Below are 14172 nucleotides of genomic sequence, written 5' to 3' on the forward strand. Positions count from 1 at the left end.
CAAAAGAGACTCACCTTTGATCCCTCAGCACGGCCCACAGTTCCGCGCCCGCGCCCGCTCCCTTGCCCTCACCGCCGCTGCCTCGCCCTCTGCCCTCTTCTCTGCCGCCGCCGCCGCCGCCTGCAAACGGCATGCCCCAGCGCGCATACTCCCACTCGCCGCGCGCCAGACTCAGCGCCACCTCGTGCACATTGCCCGCGCTGGCCGCGTGCAGTAGGGGGCGCGGCAGGATGCTGAAATGCTCCGAGGAGGAGGAGGAGGAGGAGCCGGGCGAGGGCGAGGAGGAGGAGGAGGAGGAGGAGGAGGAGGAGGAGGGAGAGGCGTCGGCGAGGTCGAAAGTGAACGCTGCGCTCAAGCGCCCATCGGCCAGAGGCCTGAGATGCAACACTTCGGCATAGGCGTGTGCCAGCGGCAGCACGCTGGCGACGGCGACGGCGATGCCGAGCCGGCGGGCCAGGCGAAGAGGCGAAAGACGCATGGCTGGCGTGCCGCTTTTTGCTCGTCTCCCCCCGCAAGCTGCGGTGTCGAGAGCGGCGAGAGCGTTGAGAGGAGAGAGAGAGAGAGATGTGTGCGTGTGTGTGGTGGGAGATCGGCGCAAAGGTCGAGGAGGGCAAGCAAGGAAGTTGAAGGCGCCTGCGAAGCGAGGCAGCGCCAGAAGCAGCGAGCAGCGCGCATTCTATTGGCGAATACAACCACCGCGCTTGCAGGCGACTACAGCTTGCCCCCGTGCGCCCAATACAATCTCCTCTGAGTGTTGATCGCGCGCGCGCTTGCAGGGTGGCACGTGCGCCGTCGTGCGCCCCTCCTCCCTCCACCACCACCCTCCCCTCGCCGCCATGTCGCAACAACAGTGGCAGATTCGCTATTCCAACTCGCGCGCCCTGCCCTACTTCTACAACGCCGCCACGCAGCAGAGCGTCTGGGAGGCGCCCGCCGAGCTGAGCCAGGCCGACATCGGGGCACTGCCCGGCGCCCAACTGCTCCAGGCGGGCGCGGGTGCGGCCAAGAAGGAGCAACAGGGCAAGGTGCGCGCAAGTCATTTGTTGGTGAAGCATCGGGAGAGCAGAAGGGCCAGTAGCTGGAAAGAGGTGAGTTTCTGATCGATGTGTTTGTGGCGTGCTTGAGGCGGAGGGGAGAGTATGGTAGGACAGGACCAGTCTGGCCCGCGCGCATGGCATGGTCGCCGCACGGTCACGACGGGGGGGGGGGGGGGGGTTACACGAGAAGGGCCATCTCTTGGAGTGGAAGAGGGCGCCTTAGGGGAGAGAGAGAGGAGGAGGACGCAAAGCCCCCCCCCCCCCCCCCCCCCCCCCCCCCCCCCCCCCCCCGGGGGGGGGGGGGGGGGGGGGGGGGGGTTCCGCCTTTGCTGGCCTCCCATCCTTCCAACGCCTTCCCTTTTTCCCGAAGTTACACTCAGGCTGACGTTTGCCTCACTCTTCCTTCTCCCTTTCAAACCCTCCTCTTCTTGCACTAAACGCTTCCCCACTCTCTCTTTTCTCTTGCCAACTCGCCCAACTCGCAAAAAAACCATCAACAGGCAAGCATCACGCGCACTCGTGCCGAGGCCGAGCAAATCCTGCGCGAGCATCAGCGTGCGCTGCTCTCCGGAGGATCCGCGTCCGCACCCAATGTCGACGTCTCGGCCGACGACTTTGCCAAACTGGCCAGCGTGCATTCGTGAGTCTTCTTGTCTGTTTCTTGCCTGTGGCCCTCCTTTGCCCCCTGCTCCTTCTCCTTGCGCGCCTCGAGAGAGAGAGAAAGAGAGAGACACAACAGAGAGAGACGACGAAGATGGGTTCTCGTCGAAAGCCCTGCAGCTTGCTTCTCGCACTCCCCTCCTCTCGAAACCCTAACCGCTGACCCCCATCCTACCTCCCTTCCTTCTATCTCTCTTCCGCAACCCCTTCACCCCCCCCTCCCACCCTCAGCGACTGCTCCTCTGCGCGTTCCGGCGGCGATCTGGGCTATTTCGCACGCGGGCAGATGCAGCGTCCCTTTGAGGAGGCCACGTATGCGCTGCACGTCGGCGAGATGAGCGACGTGGTGAGCACCGAGAGTGGGCTGCATTTGATTCTGCGCACTGCTTGAAATATGGCAGGGCGCAGGGTAGGGTCAGGCGTGCCGAGTCGTTTAGGAGGGTTAAAGCGGAGGGAAGCAGTGAAGGGGGAGGGAGAAGACGGGAGGGGAAAAAGGGAGCACAATGATATGAAGATTCTGATGCGCAGCTTTGCGTGCATGCGTGAACACGCCAGGTCGAGTCCTCTGGCGAGTTTCCGAGCCAGAGGATGCCGTTCCGGCATCTGACACAGTGGCCAGAGCTCAGAAGCTCAACTCGCGTCATCATTCTCGGCATGGCAGATCGCCTCTCGACTCTCGAGAGAGAGAGAGTGAAAGAGAGAGAGAGGGGGGGGGAGGAAATGGCTTTGTCCTCCTCTTCCTTGCGTGGCGCCTCGCAACACACAAGTGACTCGCGTTGAAGCCGGGGCGTGTCTAGACCAGATCCTCCTACAGACTGCGAAAAAAAGGCCGAGTTAGCCAGCAGCCGCGCAGCCAGCACAGCAGGGCTCTGGTGCTGTGTCCCCGCCTCACATCCGGCGGGCACGCGTACGCTACGGACCTGTGCCGGCCAAGCCGCCGCACAGTTCACAACAAGCCCTCCCCCCCCCCATACACACACACTCGTCTGTGATGCGCTTGAGTGGGCGCCCTCCCAGCAGCCCTGTCCAGACCCCAGTGTGGGGCGAAGGGCGAGGCGCGGGGGGGGGGGGGGGGGGGGGGGGGGGGGGGGGGGGGGGGGGGGGGGGGGGGGGGGGGGGGGGGGGGGGGGGGGGGGGGGGGGGGGGGGCGGGTCAAGTGCGCTCGCGTCTTGACGCACATGTCTCTCTCAAGGCCTCCCCTGCGTCTCTTCTCTCTCTCCTTTTTTCGGCCCGTCTCAGCTCCCAATCAAAGGTGTGCTTCAATACAAATGACATCCAATCGTCTGCCTCTCCTCCATCCACTCTCTTCCCCTTCCCCTCCTCCCGCAGTAGGGCTGCCTTGAGCCCCCCCCCCCCTCGCTTCCTTGGTTTTCAAACGCCCGTGCCGCGCACCACCAGCATCTCGAGCGCGCCTCGCACTTTCTCCACCTCGCGATGCAGGCGCACCTCGTCGGTGACCTTGGCCCAAAGGCGGCCAAAGAGATCGTCGATCAAGGGCGACTGGCCCAGGATCGAGGCGTACGTGTCTGTGGCATCGGGGCAGCAAAATGTCAGCCATAGGAGAGAGACGGGCGAGGGGGGGGCGACTCACCAATGACCACGTCTGCGACTTTGCACACGACGGCGTTGTGCTCCGGATTGCCCGCGTGGCGCAGCAAGAAGCGCAGCAACGGCTCCAAGGCGCCCTCATCTCGGCCTGCCACCGCTCGGCGCAAGGCATCCTCCTTGCCGTCTGCCGAGCTGCGTCTCGACAGCTCCGTCAGCAGCGCAAATGTCGCATGCTTGTTCGTGCCCGCGCGCAGTGCCGCGTCCAAGGCATCGGCGTAGCGGAAGGATTTGAGCGCCGAGTCGAAGGGTGACAGCCGTTTCGTGCGCACGGTTGCCGCTTCTTGAAGCGTCGCTGCTGCGCCGCCGGAGTCGGCAGAGGCGGCAGCCATGAAGAGTTGCTGCGTGCCCTGTTCCTTTGCCTTGGTTGCCTCGGCGCGTGCGGCCGCCTCGTTGGCGCGCAGCGCACGCGTGCGAATGCAGAGCGTGCCGTCGGCGCCGCCGGTGGCAATGTGCTGTTCGTCTGCCGAGAGGGCGATGGAGAGCAGAGGAGACGGATAGCGCATCGTATGCGTCACGACGTAGTCTCGCGCCGGATCGTACACCTTCACAAGGCCGTCCAGGCCGGCGCTCAGCAGGCGCAGCGCGTGGCCGCCGCTGCCTTCGGCGTCCGACGTGGAGATGGCGAGCGAAGTGATCGTCTTTGCGTGGTTGGATGTGGCGCGCAGACAGCGACCGCCCATCATGAGATCCCACACTCGCAGCGTCGGACCTCCTGCGGAGACCGCAATACCTCCCCCGCCAGTCGGGTAGATCAGCGCATCCTCGACGGGTGCGCCATGCCGCATCGTCATCACGTTTGCCTCTCTCGTGTCGAGACGCGTGTCCCACAGACGCACCGTGCCGTCGTACGAGCCAGAAAGCACTAGCGAGGCATTGTCGGGAGAGACGAGGGCGGAACGGACGTAGTCGCCGTGCCCGGAATAGACGGAGAGGGAAGTCTCGGTGGGCAGGTCCCACAGACGGAGCGTCGTGTCGTCGGAGGCAGTGAGGATCTGAGAAGGGTCGGAGGAGAAGCGAGAGATGTGCACTGGCCTGGGAGAGGGATTGGGTGAGCGTCGTGTGGTGAATGAGCAATGCTGCGGAGCGACACGCACAGCTTGTGGCCCTTGAGCGTGCGCAGAATGGCGCGTGAACTAATGTCGAACACCTGCGGGCCATGATGCACATCAGCTCTGCATCTCTGCCGTTGGGCTTGCCCATCGCGAAGCCTCACCTGCACCGTGCCCGAGTCATCGCCCGCCACGAGTAAGCGTCCGTCGTTTCGCCACCCCGCGCCTCGCGCCACATCTCCAAAGCGGCTGATCGTCTTGACGACCTTTCGGCTCTTTGCATTGTAGATCTGCACGCGCGCGCCGGCGGAGACGGCGAGACGATGCGTGCTTGCCGTCGAGGTGCTTGCTCCGTCGGAGGAAGAGGAGGAGGAAGCGGGCACAAAGGCGATGCTGTGCACCGGCGCATACTCGCGCACGAAGGTGCTCTGCGTGAAGCGCCGGAAATACGTGGCGTCTGCGGAACGAGAGGCGCGCGGGCGAGGTGCCGAGGGCACGGGCAGCGAGGAGAGCGGCACGTACTCCATCGTGTGCCGGCGGTCTGAGGTGCGAGGCAGAGGTGAAGAACGGAGTGCCGCGAGAGAAAGAGATGAGGCAGGCGCGTACCCTTGGAGCGTCGGTCGCTGCTGCCGAGAGAAGGCTGCGCGAGAAGCGCAAGAAGCAGTCGCTGCGCTGTGACGTGCTGTGCTGTGCCGACGAGAAGCTGTGCGGCTGCGAGGTGCAGCAAGGGCGAGATGGACGACGGGCAACAACGTGGAGGTGAGTGCAGTGAGAGTGAGCGAAGGCAAGCCAGCTCTCTCTCGCCCTCGGCGGCGCACCGCGCACTTTTCTCCCGCACGGCACAGCCCATCTGGCCGCATCACGTGTACGCTCCCACGCTGCCGCTCCCACGTCCATTCAGCGGCTCTCACGCGCGCCGCGATCAAGCGACAAACAGCGCGCGGCGTGCGCGGAAATTAAGCGTGCCGCGGCGGCGGATGTTGGCTGAACACGCCGAGCGCGAGGGCACGGAGGGGGCGCCGGCTCCGAGAATCGCGAGCTGTGGAGGTTTGAGAGAAAGCGAGCCTGCTGCGGGCGACGCTGCGTGCTGACGGCGGGTGCGCTCGGCTGCAACGCGCAAAGTGGGGTTGGCATGCGTTCCACGCAGGGCGGGACGAGGCGTGCCTTAATCAGCTGCCGCCGGCGCCCACGAGGGATTTGTTGGGAGCGGGAGCGCCGCCGGAAGCGTCTCCTCGCGCAAGCGACGTCAGGAGAGCAGCCGTGCCGCCGTCGGCACCGGCGTCGGGGGGCGTCCAGGAGCCGGGTGAGAGAGTCGAGGGGCCGCCGAGCGAGAGAGGCGCCGCCTCGTCTCTTCTCTCCACCTCCATCCCTCTCGCTCCCTCGCACCGCAAGCAAGCCGCACCTCGGCCCCTCGGCCTCGCACACCGCCAGCGTGCTGCACCATGCCGCCCTCGCTCCTCGCGCCTCTCGCCTCCGTGCTGCCCAGCATGAGTCTCGGCGGCGCAGGCAGCAGCAGCAGCAGCAGCAGCAGCAGCAGCAGCGCCGCTCCGCCCTCCACGCCTCGAGGCGCCGGCAAGGCGGCTCTGGCCGGCGCGGCCGAGCTCGGCGCAGACGACGATCTGGCCGCTCGCCTGCCCGTCTCGGGCATCGACTGGGCCGACGAGCCCTCTCGCCCCAAGAGCGCTCCTCGCAGCAGCAGCAGCAGCAGCAGCAGCTCGCGCAGTGCTGCTCGCGCCAACGGCACCTCTCAGCCAGCGCTGCATTTCCCCTCTACGCCGATCGCCTCTACCTCCTCCGCCACTGCCTTTGCCTCGGGCAGCAGCAGCGTAGAGCGCAGCCACAGCGGGAGCAGCACTCCGACGCTCTCCGCACAGCGTCTTCGAGCATCCAGTGCCGCCCTCTCCGATCTCTCCTCTGCACTCAAGGCGCAGAAAGTCGCCGCGGCAAATGCAGAACGCAGGCGCAGCGTGGCCGCAGCTGCCGCCGCGCCCTCGACGCCCAGCACGCCCTCTGCTGCTGCGGCGACGCCGGCAAGTCAAGGGGCAGCAGTAGAGTCGAAACGGACACGCTTCCTCTCTCTCCCTTCCAAGCGGCCCTCGCTGCCTTGGCTCAACAGCTACACGTCGACGGTGCGGCGCGCGCTGCCCAGACTGCCGACGTCGGGCGTCGACATTGGCGAGGCCTTGGGCGTCGAGGAGCCTTTGCATCGCCCTGCCGAGGGCGCCGACGAGCGAGCCACGTCGCCGCCGCCGAGCTATGAGCATGCTCGCAAAGCGCCGCCGCCGCCTCAGCAGCCGCATGGTCTCGCTTCGCCTCTCATGCTGCCGGCGTCTCGAAGCAGCAACGACGTCAACGTAGGCATGCTAGATTCTGCCTCTTCTTCCCTCGGCGCTGCCTCCAGTGTCGCATCAGCAGCGCCGGCGGCATCCGCGGAGACAGCATCCGACGCGGAGGCAGAGGCGACGACAGAAGAGCAGGAAGAAGAGGAGGAGGAGCAAGATGCCGAATACCTCGTCGATCTCTACGTCACGTCCCTCACCCATCTCCTCTCCGCTCTTCCATCGGATCTCGCAAAGTCGCTTCCGCCGCGACAGCGCGAGGCGTTGCTTGCGGCACTGCGAGAGGCAGAGAGGAAAGTGCAGCCGACGGAGACGGCGGTGGTGCGTCGATCGGACGTCATGGATGCGCAGCCAGCGGCACGCGGAGCGACTCGGCATGAGCATGTACATGCTCATCATGTGTACCACCACAACCCTCCTCTTGCGGCCGCCTCGCCGTCGCAGCTCAAGGAACTGCCTGCACCGCCGTCTCCTTCTCTCGAAGTCGCATCGACGGCCACAGCAGCGCCTGCTACGGCGTCTGCCGCCGCGCGCGTCACGTCTGCACTGGCCATGCCGGCGTTCGAGCTGCTCCTCTCCATCACTGCAGCTTCCATTTCACTCGCTTCTCGAGGCGCCGCCAATCTCGTCGACGTCTCCACTTCCTCTTCGACGGCCGTTGCACGCAGGAAGCCATGCGCCTGCGACTCGCACTCTTCTTCTTCGGCGCCGACTTCCCCTCGCACAGCTACGGACAGGCAGCTGGCGCTGCTGGAGAGCGACTCGAAAGCAGCGACGATCGCGGCAGAGGAGGAGAAGAAGATCAAAGGCAAAGGCCTGCCTTCGGAGTGGGAGGGTCCGCTCGCCCTGGCACGCGCGGCGGCGGGCATGATGTATGCGCAGATGGCCTCTGCCTCGACTCAGACTGCGGGCGGCGGCGGCGGCAAGGTCGAGAGCAAGAAGCAGGCATCCTCCTCGACGTCGAGCAAGACGGCAAGTCGCAAAGCCACCAGCCTGCCGACGAGTCCTCGACTTGGTCTGTCCTCTCTTGCAGAAGAAGAAACGGCCCTGGTGCGCGCAGCCGACCTGCCCGCAGCAAGCGAAGGCTCGCTTCCCTCGCTCGCTCGCGCACTCAAGCGTTCCCCACTCCCCGCGGCGCTCTCCTCCTCCCTCTCGCTCCTCTCCGCCTCGGCCGAACGGCTCGGCGTACGTGAGCGCGCCGCAGATGTGGCGATCAAGGGCGCATCAAGCGGACTGCGCTATGTGCGCGAGCATGAGCTGCATCTGTATGCGATGCGCTCGATCTGGGAGGGCATGGAGGAGTGTGTCAAGGCGCTGGAGGCGTATAGGGAGGAAGAGGGCTGGGCGGGCGGCAGGAAGCGGCTGGAGGCTTGAGGCGTGCGCCCCCCTTCCTCTTCTTCTGTCGAATCGGCCAGACATAGAGCATCGACTGCATAGCTACTCGCAAGCAGAGCATCGTCATCGATAATTAGATACCCTAGAGCCTCTCGCCATGCGGCCTGTTTCGCCCTAGTCGCGGCATGCAGCGGACCATCCGAAGCGCTCAGTCTCGCTTCCGGGCCGATCAGACGACAAGTCTACTTGCGAGGCAGCATGTGCGGCCTCCGTAAGTGAGAGAGAGTGAGAAAGGCGCAAGCAAAGCGATACGAGCGCAACACAGGAAGGAGGGGGGGGATCAAGCAAATAAGGGTGGGTATCTTGCATTTCTTCCTCCGCATCGAGCGGCTCAGTAGACAACCTCAGCGTCAACAACAAAGCGAGGTCCCTCTCCCAGCTGGATGTCCCTGCCCTCCTCTCTCTCCTTGTGCGAGCGAAACACTCGTCTGTTCCAGTGCATCGCCAGACGTTGGGCGTCTACATTGCTGTGCGTGCGCACGAGGAGCGACTTGCGGCCCGAGTGGTCGTTTGCGTATCTTTGCGTGAGGGCAATAGGAGTGAGAGGAGAGCAAGCAAGCAAGGGAGGGGCCGGAGTGAGAGGAGAGCAAGCAAGCAAGGGAGGGGCCGCTGGCGCGAGCCAACTCACTCGGGCACATGAACAACCGCTCCCTGTTTCATCTCGCCGTCGTCGCTCTCCTCCATCTCCACCGGTACGCCCATCGTCTTGACGCCAGCAGCGCGAGGCAAGCGAATGTCCTTGCGCAGCTGAAAGGAGCTCGATGCGAGAATGGAGGCGAACGCCAAGGGCGGAACGCCCAATGGCAAGCCCTTGAGCAAGACCAGACGTCCAGACTCGGCTTGGATGAGACTGGCTGTTTGAGGTGAAGGATGCGGGGCACCGACGACTTGTGTCTAGGGATTTGGCGTGCGATCAGCAGGAGCAGAAAGGGGGCGTCACTGCGGCACGCTGGCTGAGCAGCTTCCAGTCCCTCGTGCACGGACTGGCGGGCACTCACCATGGACGCGCGCAACTGTCTGCCGCTTATCTTGAGCTTGCGCACCGCAGCAGCAAACTCCTTGGCTCTGACGATTTCCTTCTTCATTGCGCCCTCTTCTCTCTTCTCCCTCTCCCCTCTCTCCTCCTCACTCTCCTCGCCCTCCTTGCCAGTCTTGGTCGACGTCCTCGCGAAGCTGACGGCCACGCGTCCCGCGAATTGCACGTCGGGCAGCCGGAAGAAAGTGATTGAGGCAATGTGACGAGAGAAGCTCGGGAGCAGTCGGTAGATGTCGGAGGGCGTAGCAGTAGGCGGGACGTTGTGCAGCAACACCACTCTCTCCCCGCCCCGTTGAGGACTCGGCCTTCGCGCACGTCCGTATGCCTCAGCTGACTCGGCTGCCATGCTTGCAGACTCGAAGCGCCTCGGTCGCTCTAGCGGAGCAGCGCCTGATGGTGTGGCGAGACGAGCAAAGGCGAATCGATCTGCGAGGCCAGAGTCAATCGCTGCTCTCCTGGCGACGTTGTCTTTGCGGTTCAGCTCCCTCTCCCTGGCGGCTGCGGCTCTCTGCGCCTTCTGCGCCTCGAGAGCTTCCGGAGAGAGAGGCTGAGAGGATGCATCGTCGCTTGCCGCGGATCCAGACGCCGAGCGCGAGGCTGCGCTGCTCTGCGCTTCTGCCTCTATGCCTGCAGATGCAGCCGACGGCGAAGAGTCGGCAGTGGAGAGGGAGCTGTAGCCTCTCCGCACCGTGCGCGCTCTGGACGGAGCGGCCGACATTGAGGCATACGCGGCGCAGCAAGCGGCACATGAGGCGGCGGCCGTGCTCGGCGCCGCGCTGGATGCGGTGCAAGACAACGCAAGGGCGCTGACGCCGAGACGGCGCACAAGGAGACGCATGGTTGCGCAAACGGCGGAGAGACGCTCCCGCTTCGGGTAGCCGGCGAGAGGAAGAGAAGCGGGCGGTCCGAAGCACGCAGCGCGGTGCAGTGCTGAGAGGAGAGAAAGGGGAGAGACGAGCGCAGAGGTCCGTCGAGTCTGGAGGTGCGAGCGGTGCGGAGTGGAGTGGAGAGAAGCGCTGCCTGCTTCAGAAGTGGCGCTCGCACTTGGCCTTTCGCCGCTTCGCATCTCGAGGCGCGCCAGACTTCTCTCGCGCGAGAGGGAGAGAGGCGTGGGAAGGCTCGAGCACGGAGGGCAAGCCGGCCGCGCCGCGGCACGGGCGGCCGTCTTTCCTCTCCCTCGCCTCGCTGCACGTCGACTCCGCTCTGCGCTCCGCGACAGCTGTCCTTCGCCTTTGCTAGCACCAGCCGCGGCTGCGGGCCTCAGCTGCAGAGCGCCTATCGCCGAGGCTGGCGCGCTGAGTCAGCCTGGCTGCGAGCATGAGGAGCGGGCAATTCTGGCCAGGGGACCCCCTGGCAGACCCATGGGGGCACAAGACGAGAGAGCCGCACGCTACAAGCTGGCTCGCTGCAGCGCCCATGCAGATGCAGCATCGGGGGTGGCAGCGTGGCAGCGTGCAGGCGCAGCGTGCAAGCCACGCAGACGCAGCTGCTGCCGCCGCCGCTGGCAGGCTGAGTGCTGTGAGAGCGAGGCGCAGGAGCCAGCCGCGAGCATGCAGCGAGAGGGCGAGGGAGCCGCAGCGAAAGCGCGAGAGGCTGCGATAGGCTGCTGCCGCCGCCTGCCGCCGCCTGTGCTGGCTGCTGCTCGGCAACGCGCGGCTGTTGAGAGGACGAGCTCGAGGCTCACGGCTGCGGCTGCCGCGGCGCCTCTCTGCCAAGCCTCGGCCACGGCTGCCTGCTGCGCTGCCCTCTCTCCCCCTCGCTCCTTTTTGCCCGCACCCGTATGGACGCGCGCGCGCGTGCGGCGTGGCGGCATGCGGCGCGCCGTCGGCGCCGGTGCCGAGCGCGACGCCGAGCCACCGAGGCGCCGCTCGCTCTGACACTGCTCGTGCGCCCCGGTGTGGGTCCCTCGCGGCGTCGGCGCCGTGGACTTGCATGCATGAGACGCACCCGGCCTTCTTAGCGTGGCAAGCGTGGCACCATGGACATTGCGCCGCAGCCGCAGACGGTTGCGGTGCGGGCGCTCGGGCGCTTCTTCTCAGCCGCTCGAGTAGGGCAAAGAAAAGGTGGCGAGACGCCGCACGCGACCGCACCGCGTGGCTCGCTCGCTGCGGCAGACCCCGCCCGGCAGGAAGCCCCAGGACAGGGCGGAAGCCGAGTGCGTGGCGCCGATGAGGGGCCTAGTGCGTGCCTGGCAGCCTCGGCAGCAGCGCAGAGCGCGATAGCAGCGCTTCGTCTTGCGGCTTCAGGGGCTGCGCCAGGGCAAGGAGCAGGCGGGCCGGCGCCGGGCCGCGAGCCGCTATCTCTTCTCTTGCGGCTGCCCCGCGCGCGCGACGCGAGGCAGGCAGCGCTTCTTCTGACCCACGCGACGTCGCCACACCTTCTTGCCTCCCACCTCATCCATCCTCAACCTCACGTTTCCCTCGCGGACGACAGCCTGCCCAGCAATGTCGGCCATGTCCAACCCCGAGGTGGCGCGCTCCGACCTGCCGCTGTACAACGTGCGTGCTTTGCGGCCGCTCTCTCGCTCTCGACGCGCATGCCTGCGTGCTCACGCTCCTCACAGAACCAGGCCGGCGCTCCGCCGCAGGCCGAGGTGATGCGTCCGTCGGAGATCGCCTCTGTGCATTCCTCGCACTCGGCATCCGACGCAAAGGAGTCGTACGCCGCCAAGCCGCAGCAGCAGGCCGACGCCGAGGCCTACCCGGCGGACTCCACGTCGGCAGACTCCGACGCCGCCGCCGCGCTGTACGCGCGCGAGAACGGCCTGGATGTGGATGTGCCCAAGACGGGCGGCATTGGACACATGATCAGCAAGGCCGTGCACTCGCGATGGGCCATCTACGTGCGCGACTTTGGCATGGTCGCCCTCATCTTCGCCTGGTGGCTGCCGGGCATCATCAACGATGACCCGCGCGTGCGCGGCAAGCGCGTGCCCAACTCGATTCTCGCCTGGTTCTTCATCCTGTGAGTTGGCCGCTGCGGGCGAGTGAGGCAGAATGGGCGAGCGTGAGGGCAAGCTGCCCGCTTCCACAGGCCGTATGCACATCCGCAACTGACGCTCCCGTTCCCCCTCGCTTTCCAGCTTGATCCTGATGCACGACAGCAAGTACATTCCTCAGCGCCCCTTTGTGCGCATTCTCTCTGCCTTCTGGATGACATGCATCGCCAAGCCGTGGTCGCTGCTGCCTCACGTCGGCAAGCTCGCTGTGGGCTGGCTCTCCCTTGCAGCGCTCGTCTTTGGCACGACGTACGGCCTGCCCGTCGTGGCCGAGTCGTCGCTCGGCGAGCGCACCATCTCGCTGGCCGGCGTCGTGCTCATCTACGGCATGCTCTTCATGTTTTCGAGCAACCACAAGGCCGTGCAGGTCCGCACCGTTGTCCTCGGCATCGGCTTCCAGTTCATCATTGCCCTCTTTGTCTTCCGCACCGGCGCCGGCTACTCGCTCTTCGAGTGGATCGCCATTGCGGCGGCGGACCTGCTCAAGCAGGGCCAGATCGGCGGCGCGGCCTTCTTCTGTGAGTACGGCTTGGCCAAGTGCCACGGAGTAGAGCTGTACGGCATTGGGGGGGGGGGGGGGGGGGGCGCTGTGCAGCCAAGCCCGCACCGTCCGCCCTAGGTAACGCTGCATCACTGACTCGTGTGCGCTTGCTCAGGGCGTGATCTCGTCGACCAAGGCTACTTCTTCATCAACGTGCTCAGCAGCATCATCTTCTTTGTGGCGCTCACCATTGCGCTCTTCTACTGCGGCGCGCTGGGCTGGTGCATCAAGAAGGCCGCCTGGTTCGCCCACGCCGTCTTTGGCATCTCCGGCGGCGAGGCAGTCGTCGCTGTGGCCTCGCCTTTCATTGGCCAGGTGCGTACAGCCGAGATCGACCTTCGTCGCGCTTGACGAGTGTCGCTGAAGCAGCGCCGCTGACCGCCGATCTTTGTGCCCAGGGCGAGAACTGCGTGCTTGTGCGCCCTTTCGTCAAGTCCTTCACGCGCAGCGAGCTGCACCAGGTGCTCGTGTCTGGCTTTGCCGCCATCGCCGGCAGTGTGCTGATCGCGTACATCGGCCTTGGCGTTTCCGGCCGTGGTGCGTTCGCCTCGCCGCTCCCCTCCGCCCAGCTCCCATATTGACGCCGCTTTGCCCCTGGCGACAGATCTGGTCACCTCCTCCGTCATGTCCATCCCCGCCTCCATCGCGGCATCCAAGATCCGCTACCCGGAGACGCAGCACTCCTACACGTCTGGCCGCGTGCAGATTGCCGCTCAGGACGAGGACGGCAAGGCCTCCGACGTCTTCCACGCCCTCTCCAACGGCGCATGGTTCGGCCTGCGCGTCGCGGGCCTGATCTTCTGCAACGTGCTCGTGATTGTGTCGCTGCTCTACACCATCAACGGCCTCCTGACGTACATCGGCCGCAACTGGTACATCACCGAGGACAACGGCCCGCTGACGCTGCAGCTCAGTGAGTTCTGCTCGATCTCGCGACATGTTCTGCGAAGGCACTGACACATGCGCTACTCGCAGTCCTCTCGTACGTCCTCTGGCCGCTCGCCTTCATGCTCGGTGTCCCGGCGCGCGACTGCCTGCGCGTCGCCGAGCTGATTGGCCTCAAGGTCGTTGCCAATGTGCGTCTTTGCCGCTTCCCCCATGCTTCCGCATCTCACTCACCTTGCGTTGCCCACCCTCAGGAGTTCGTGGCGTACAACGAGCTGCAGACGGTCATCATGCCCGATGCCGCCACGCGTCTCTCGCCTCGTGCCTACCTCATCGCCAAGTACGCACTCTGCGGCTTTGGCAACATCGGCTCGCTCGGCATCAACCTCGGCATTCTGGCTGCGCTGGCGCCCAAGCGTGCCGGCGAGATTGTGCGCCTGCTGCCCAGTGCGCTGCTCACCGGCATCCTCGTCACGCTCTCGTCGGCGGCCATTGCGGGCATCGTCGGTGACCCGCTGCTGGATGCCTACGTGCCTACGGCTGCCTAAAAGGGCTTTGCAGCACATGTGCCCTCTCTCCCTTGCACACTTGTCTTGCAGCCCCATGCTCTGGTCTCGTCTGTTT

The 14172-nt window shown here is 65.7% G+C and overlaps 6 protein-coding genes across 6 annotated transcripts; 3 read left to right on the forward strand and 3 right to left on the reverse strand.

The window, feature by feature from the left end:
- Window positions 1-10: 10 nt before the first annotated feature.
- On the reverse strand, window positions 11-478 carry FA09DRAFT_341343 (hypothetical protein; the record flags this gene model as incomplete). The annotated part of the gene is made up of 1 exon (XM_025744435.1): window positions 11-478. One exon carries the CDS (start codon window positions 476-478, stop codon window positions 11-13), a length of 468 nt encoding a protein of 155 aa, XP_025595408.1.
- Window positions 479-822: 344 nt separating this feature from the next.
- Window positions 823-2148, forward strand: FA09DRAFT_332309 (rotamase-domain-containing protein). Its single transcript, XM_025743405.1, has 3 exons — window positions 823-1088; window positions 1538-1677; window positions 1929-2148. The coding sequence occupies exons 1-3, from the start codon at window positions 837-839 to the stop codon at window positions 2086-2088; spliced, it is 552 nt and encodes a 183-aa protein (XP_025595409.1). The 5' UTR covers window positions 823-836; the 3' UTR covers window positions 2089-2148.
- Window positions 2149-3017: 869 nt separating this feature from the next.
- On the reverse strand, window positions 3018-4944 carry FA09DRAFT_322867 (WD40 repeat-like protein). The gene is made up of 4 exons (XM_025741069.1): window positions 4519-4944; window positions 4400-4452; window positions 3289-4337; window positions 3018-3223 (listed from the first exon to the last, which is right to left on the reverse strand). Exons 1-4 carry the CDS (start codon window positions 4879-4881, stop codon window positions 3069-3071), a joined length of 1620 nt encoding a protein of 539 aa, XP_025595410.1. The 5' UTR covers window positions 4882-4944; the 3' UTR covers window positions 3018-3068.
- Window positions 4945-5366: 422 nt separating this feature from the next.
- FA09DRAFT_151432 (hypothetical protein) lies at window positions 5367-8180 on the forward strand. Its single transcript, XM_025739186.1, has one exon. It carries the CDS (start codon window positions 5797-5799, stop codon window positions 8065-8067), a length of 2271 nt encoding a protein of 756 aa, XP_025595411.1. The 5' UTR covers window positions 5367-5796; the 3' UTR covers window positions 8068-8180.
- Window positions 8181-8485: 305 nt separating this feature from the next.
- On the reverse strand, window positions 8486-10131 carry FA09DRAFT_347189 (hypothetical protein; the record flags this gene model as incomplete). Its single annotated transcript, XM_025744797.1, has 3 exons — window positions 9087-10131; window positions 8717-8982; window positions 8486-8606 (listed from the first exon to the last, which is right to left on the reverse strand). Coding segments are annotated over exons 1-3 (1263 nt in total), but the record flags the coding sequence as incomplete, so codon positions are not given.
- A 1352-nt stretch (window positions 10132-11483) lies between these two features.
- Window positions 11484-14171, forward strand: FA09DRAFT_332311 (hypothetical protein). Its single transcript, XM_025743406.1, has 8 exons — window positions 11484-11622; window positions 11688-12088; window positions 12207-12640; window positions 12779-12978; window positions 13062-13200; window positions 13268-13576; window positions 13639-13739; window positions 13803-14171. Exons 1-8 carry the CDS (start codon window positions 11569-11571, stop codon window positions 14094-14096), a joined length of 1932 nt encoding a protein of 643 aa, XP_025595413.1. The 5' UTR covers window positions 11484-11568; the 3' UTR covers window positions 14097-14171.
- Window position 14172: the final 1 nt, after the last annotated feature.

The sequence above is a fragment of the Tilletiopsis washingtonensis genome (assembly GCF_003144115.1).
Source record: "Tilletiopsis washingtonensis strain MCA 4186 unplaced genomic scaffold FA09scaffold_24, whole genome shotgun sequence".
NCBI lineage: Eukaryota > Fungi > Basidiomycota > Exobasidiomycetes > Entylomatales > Tilletiopsis > Tilletiopsis washingtonensis.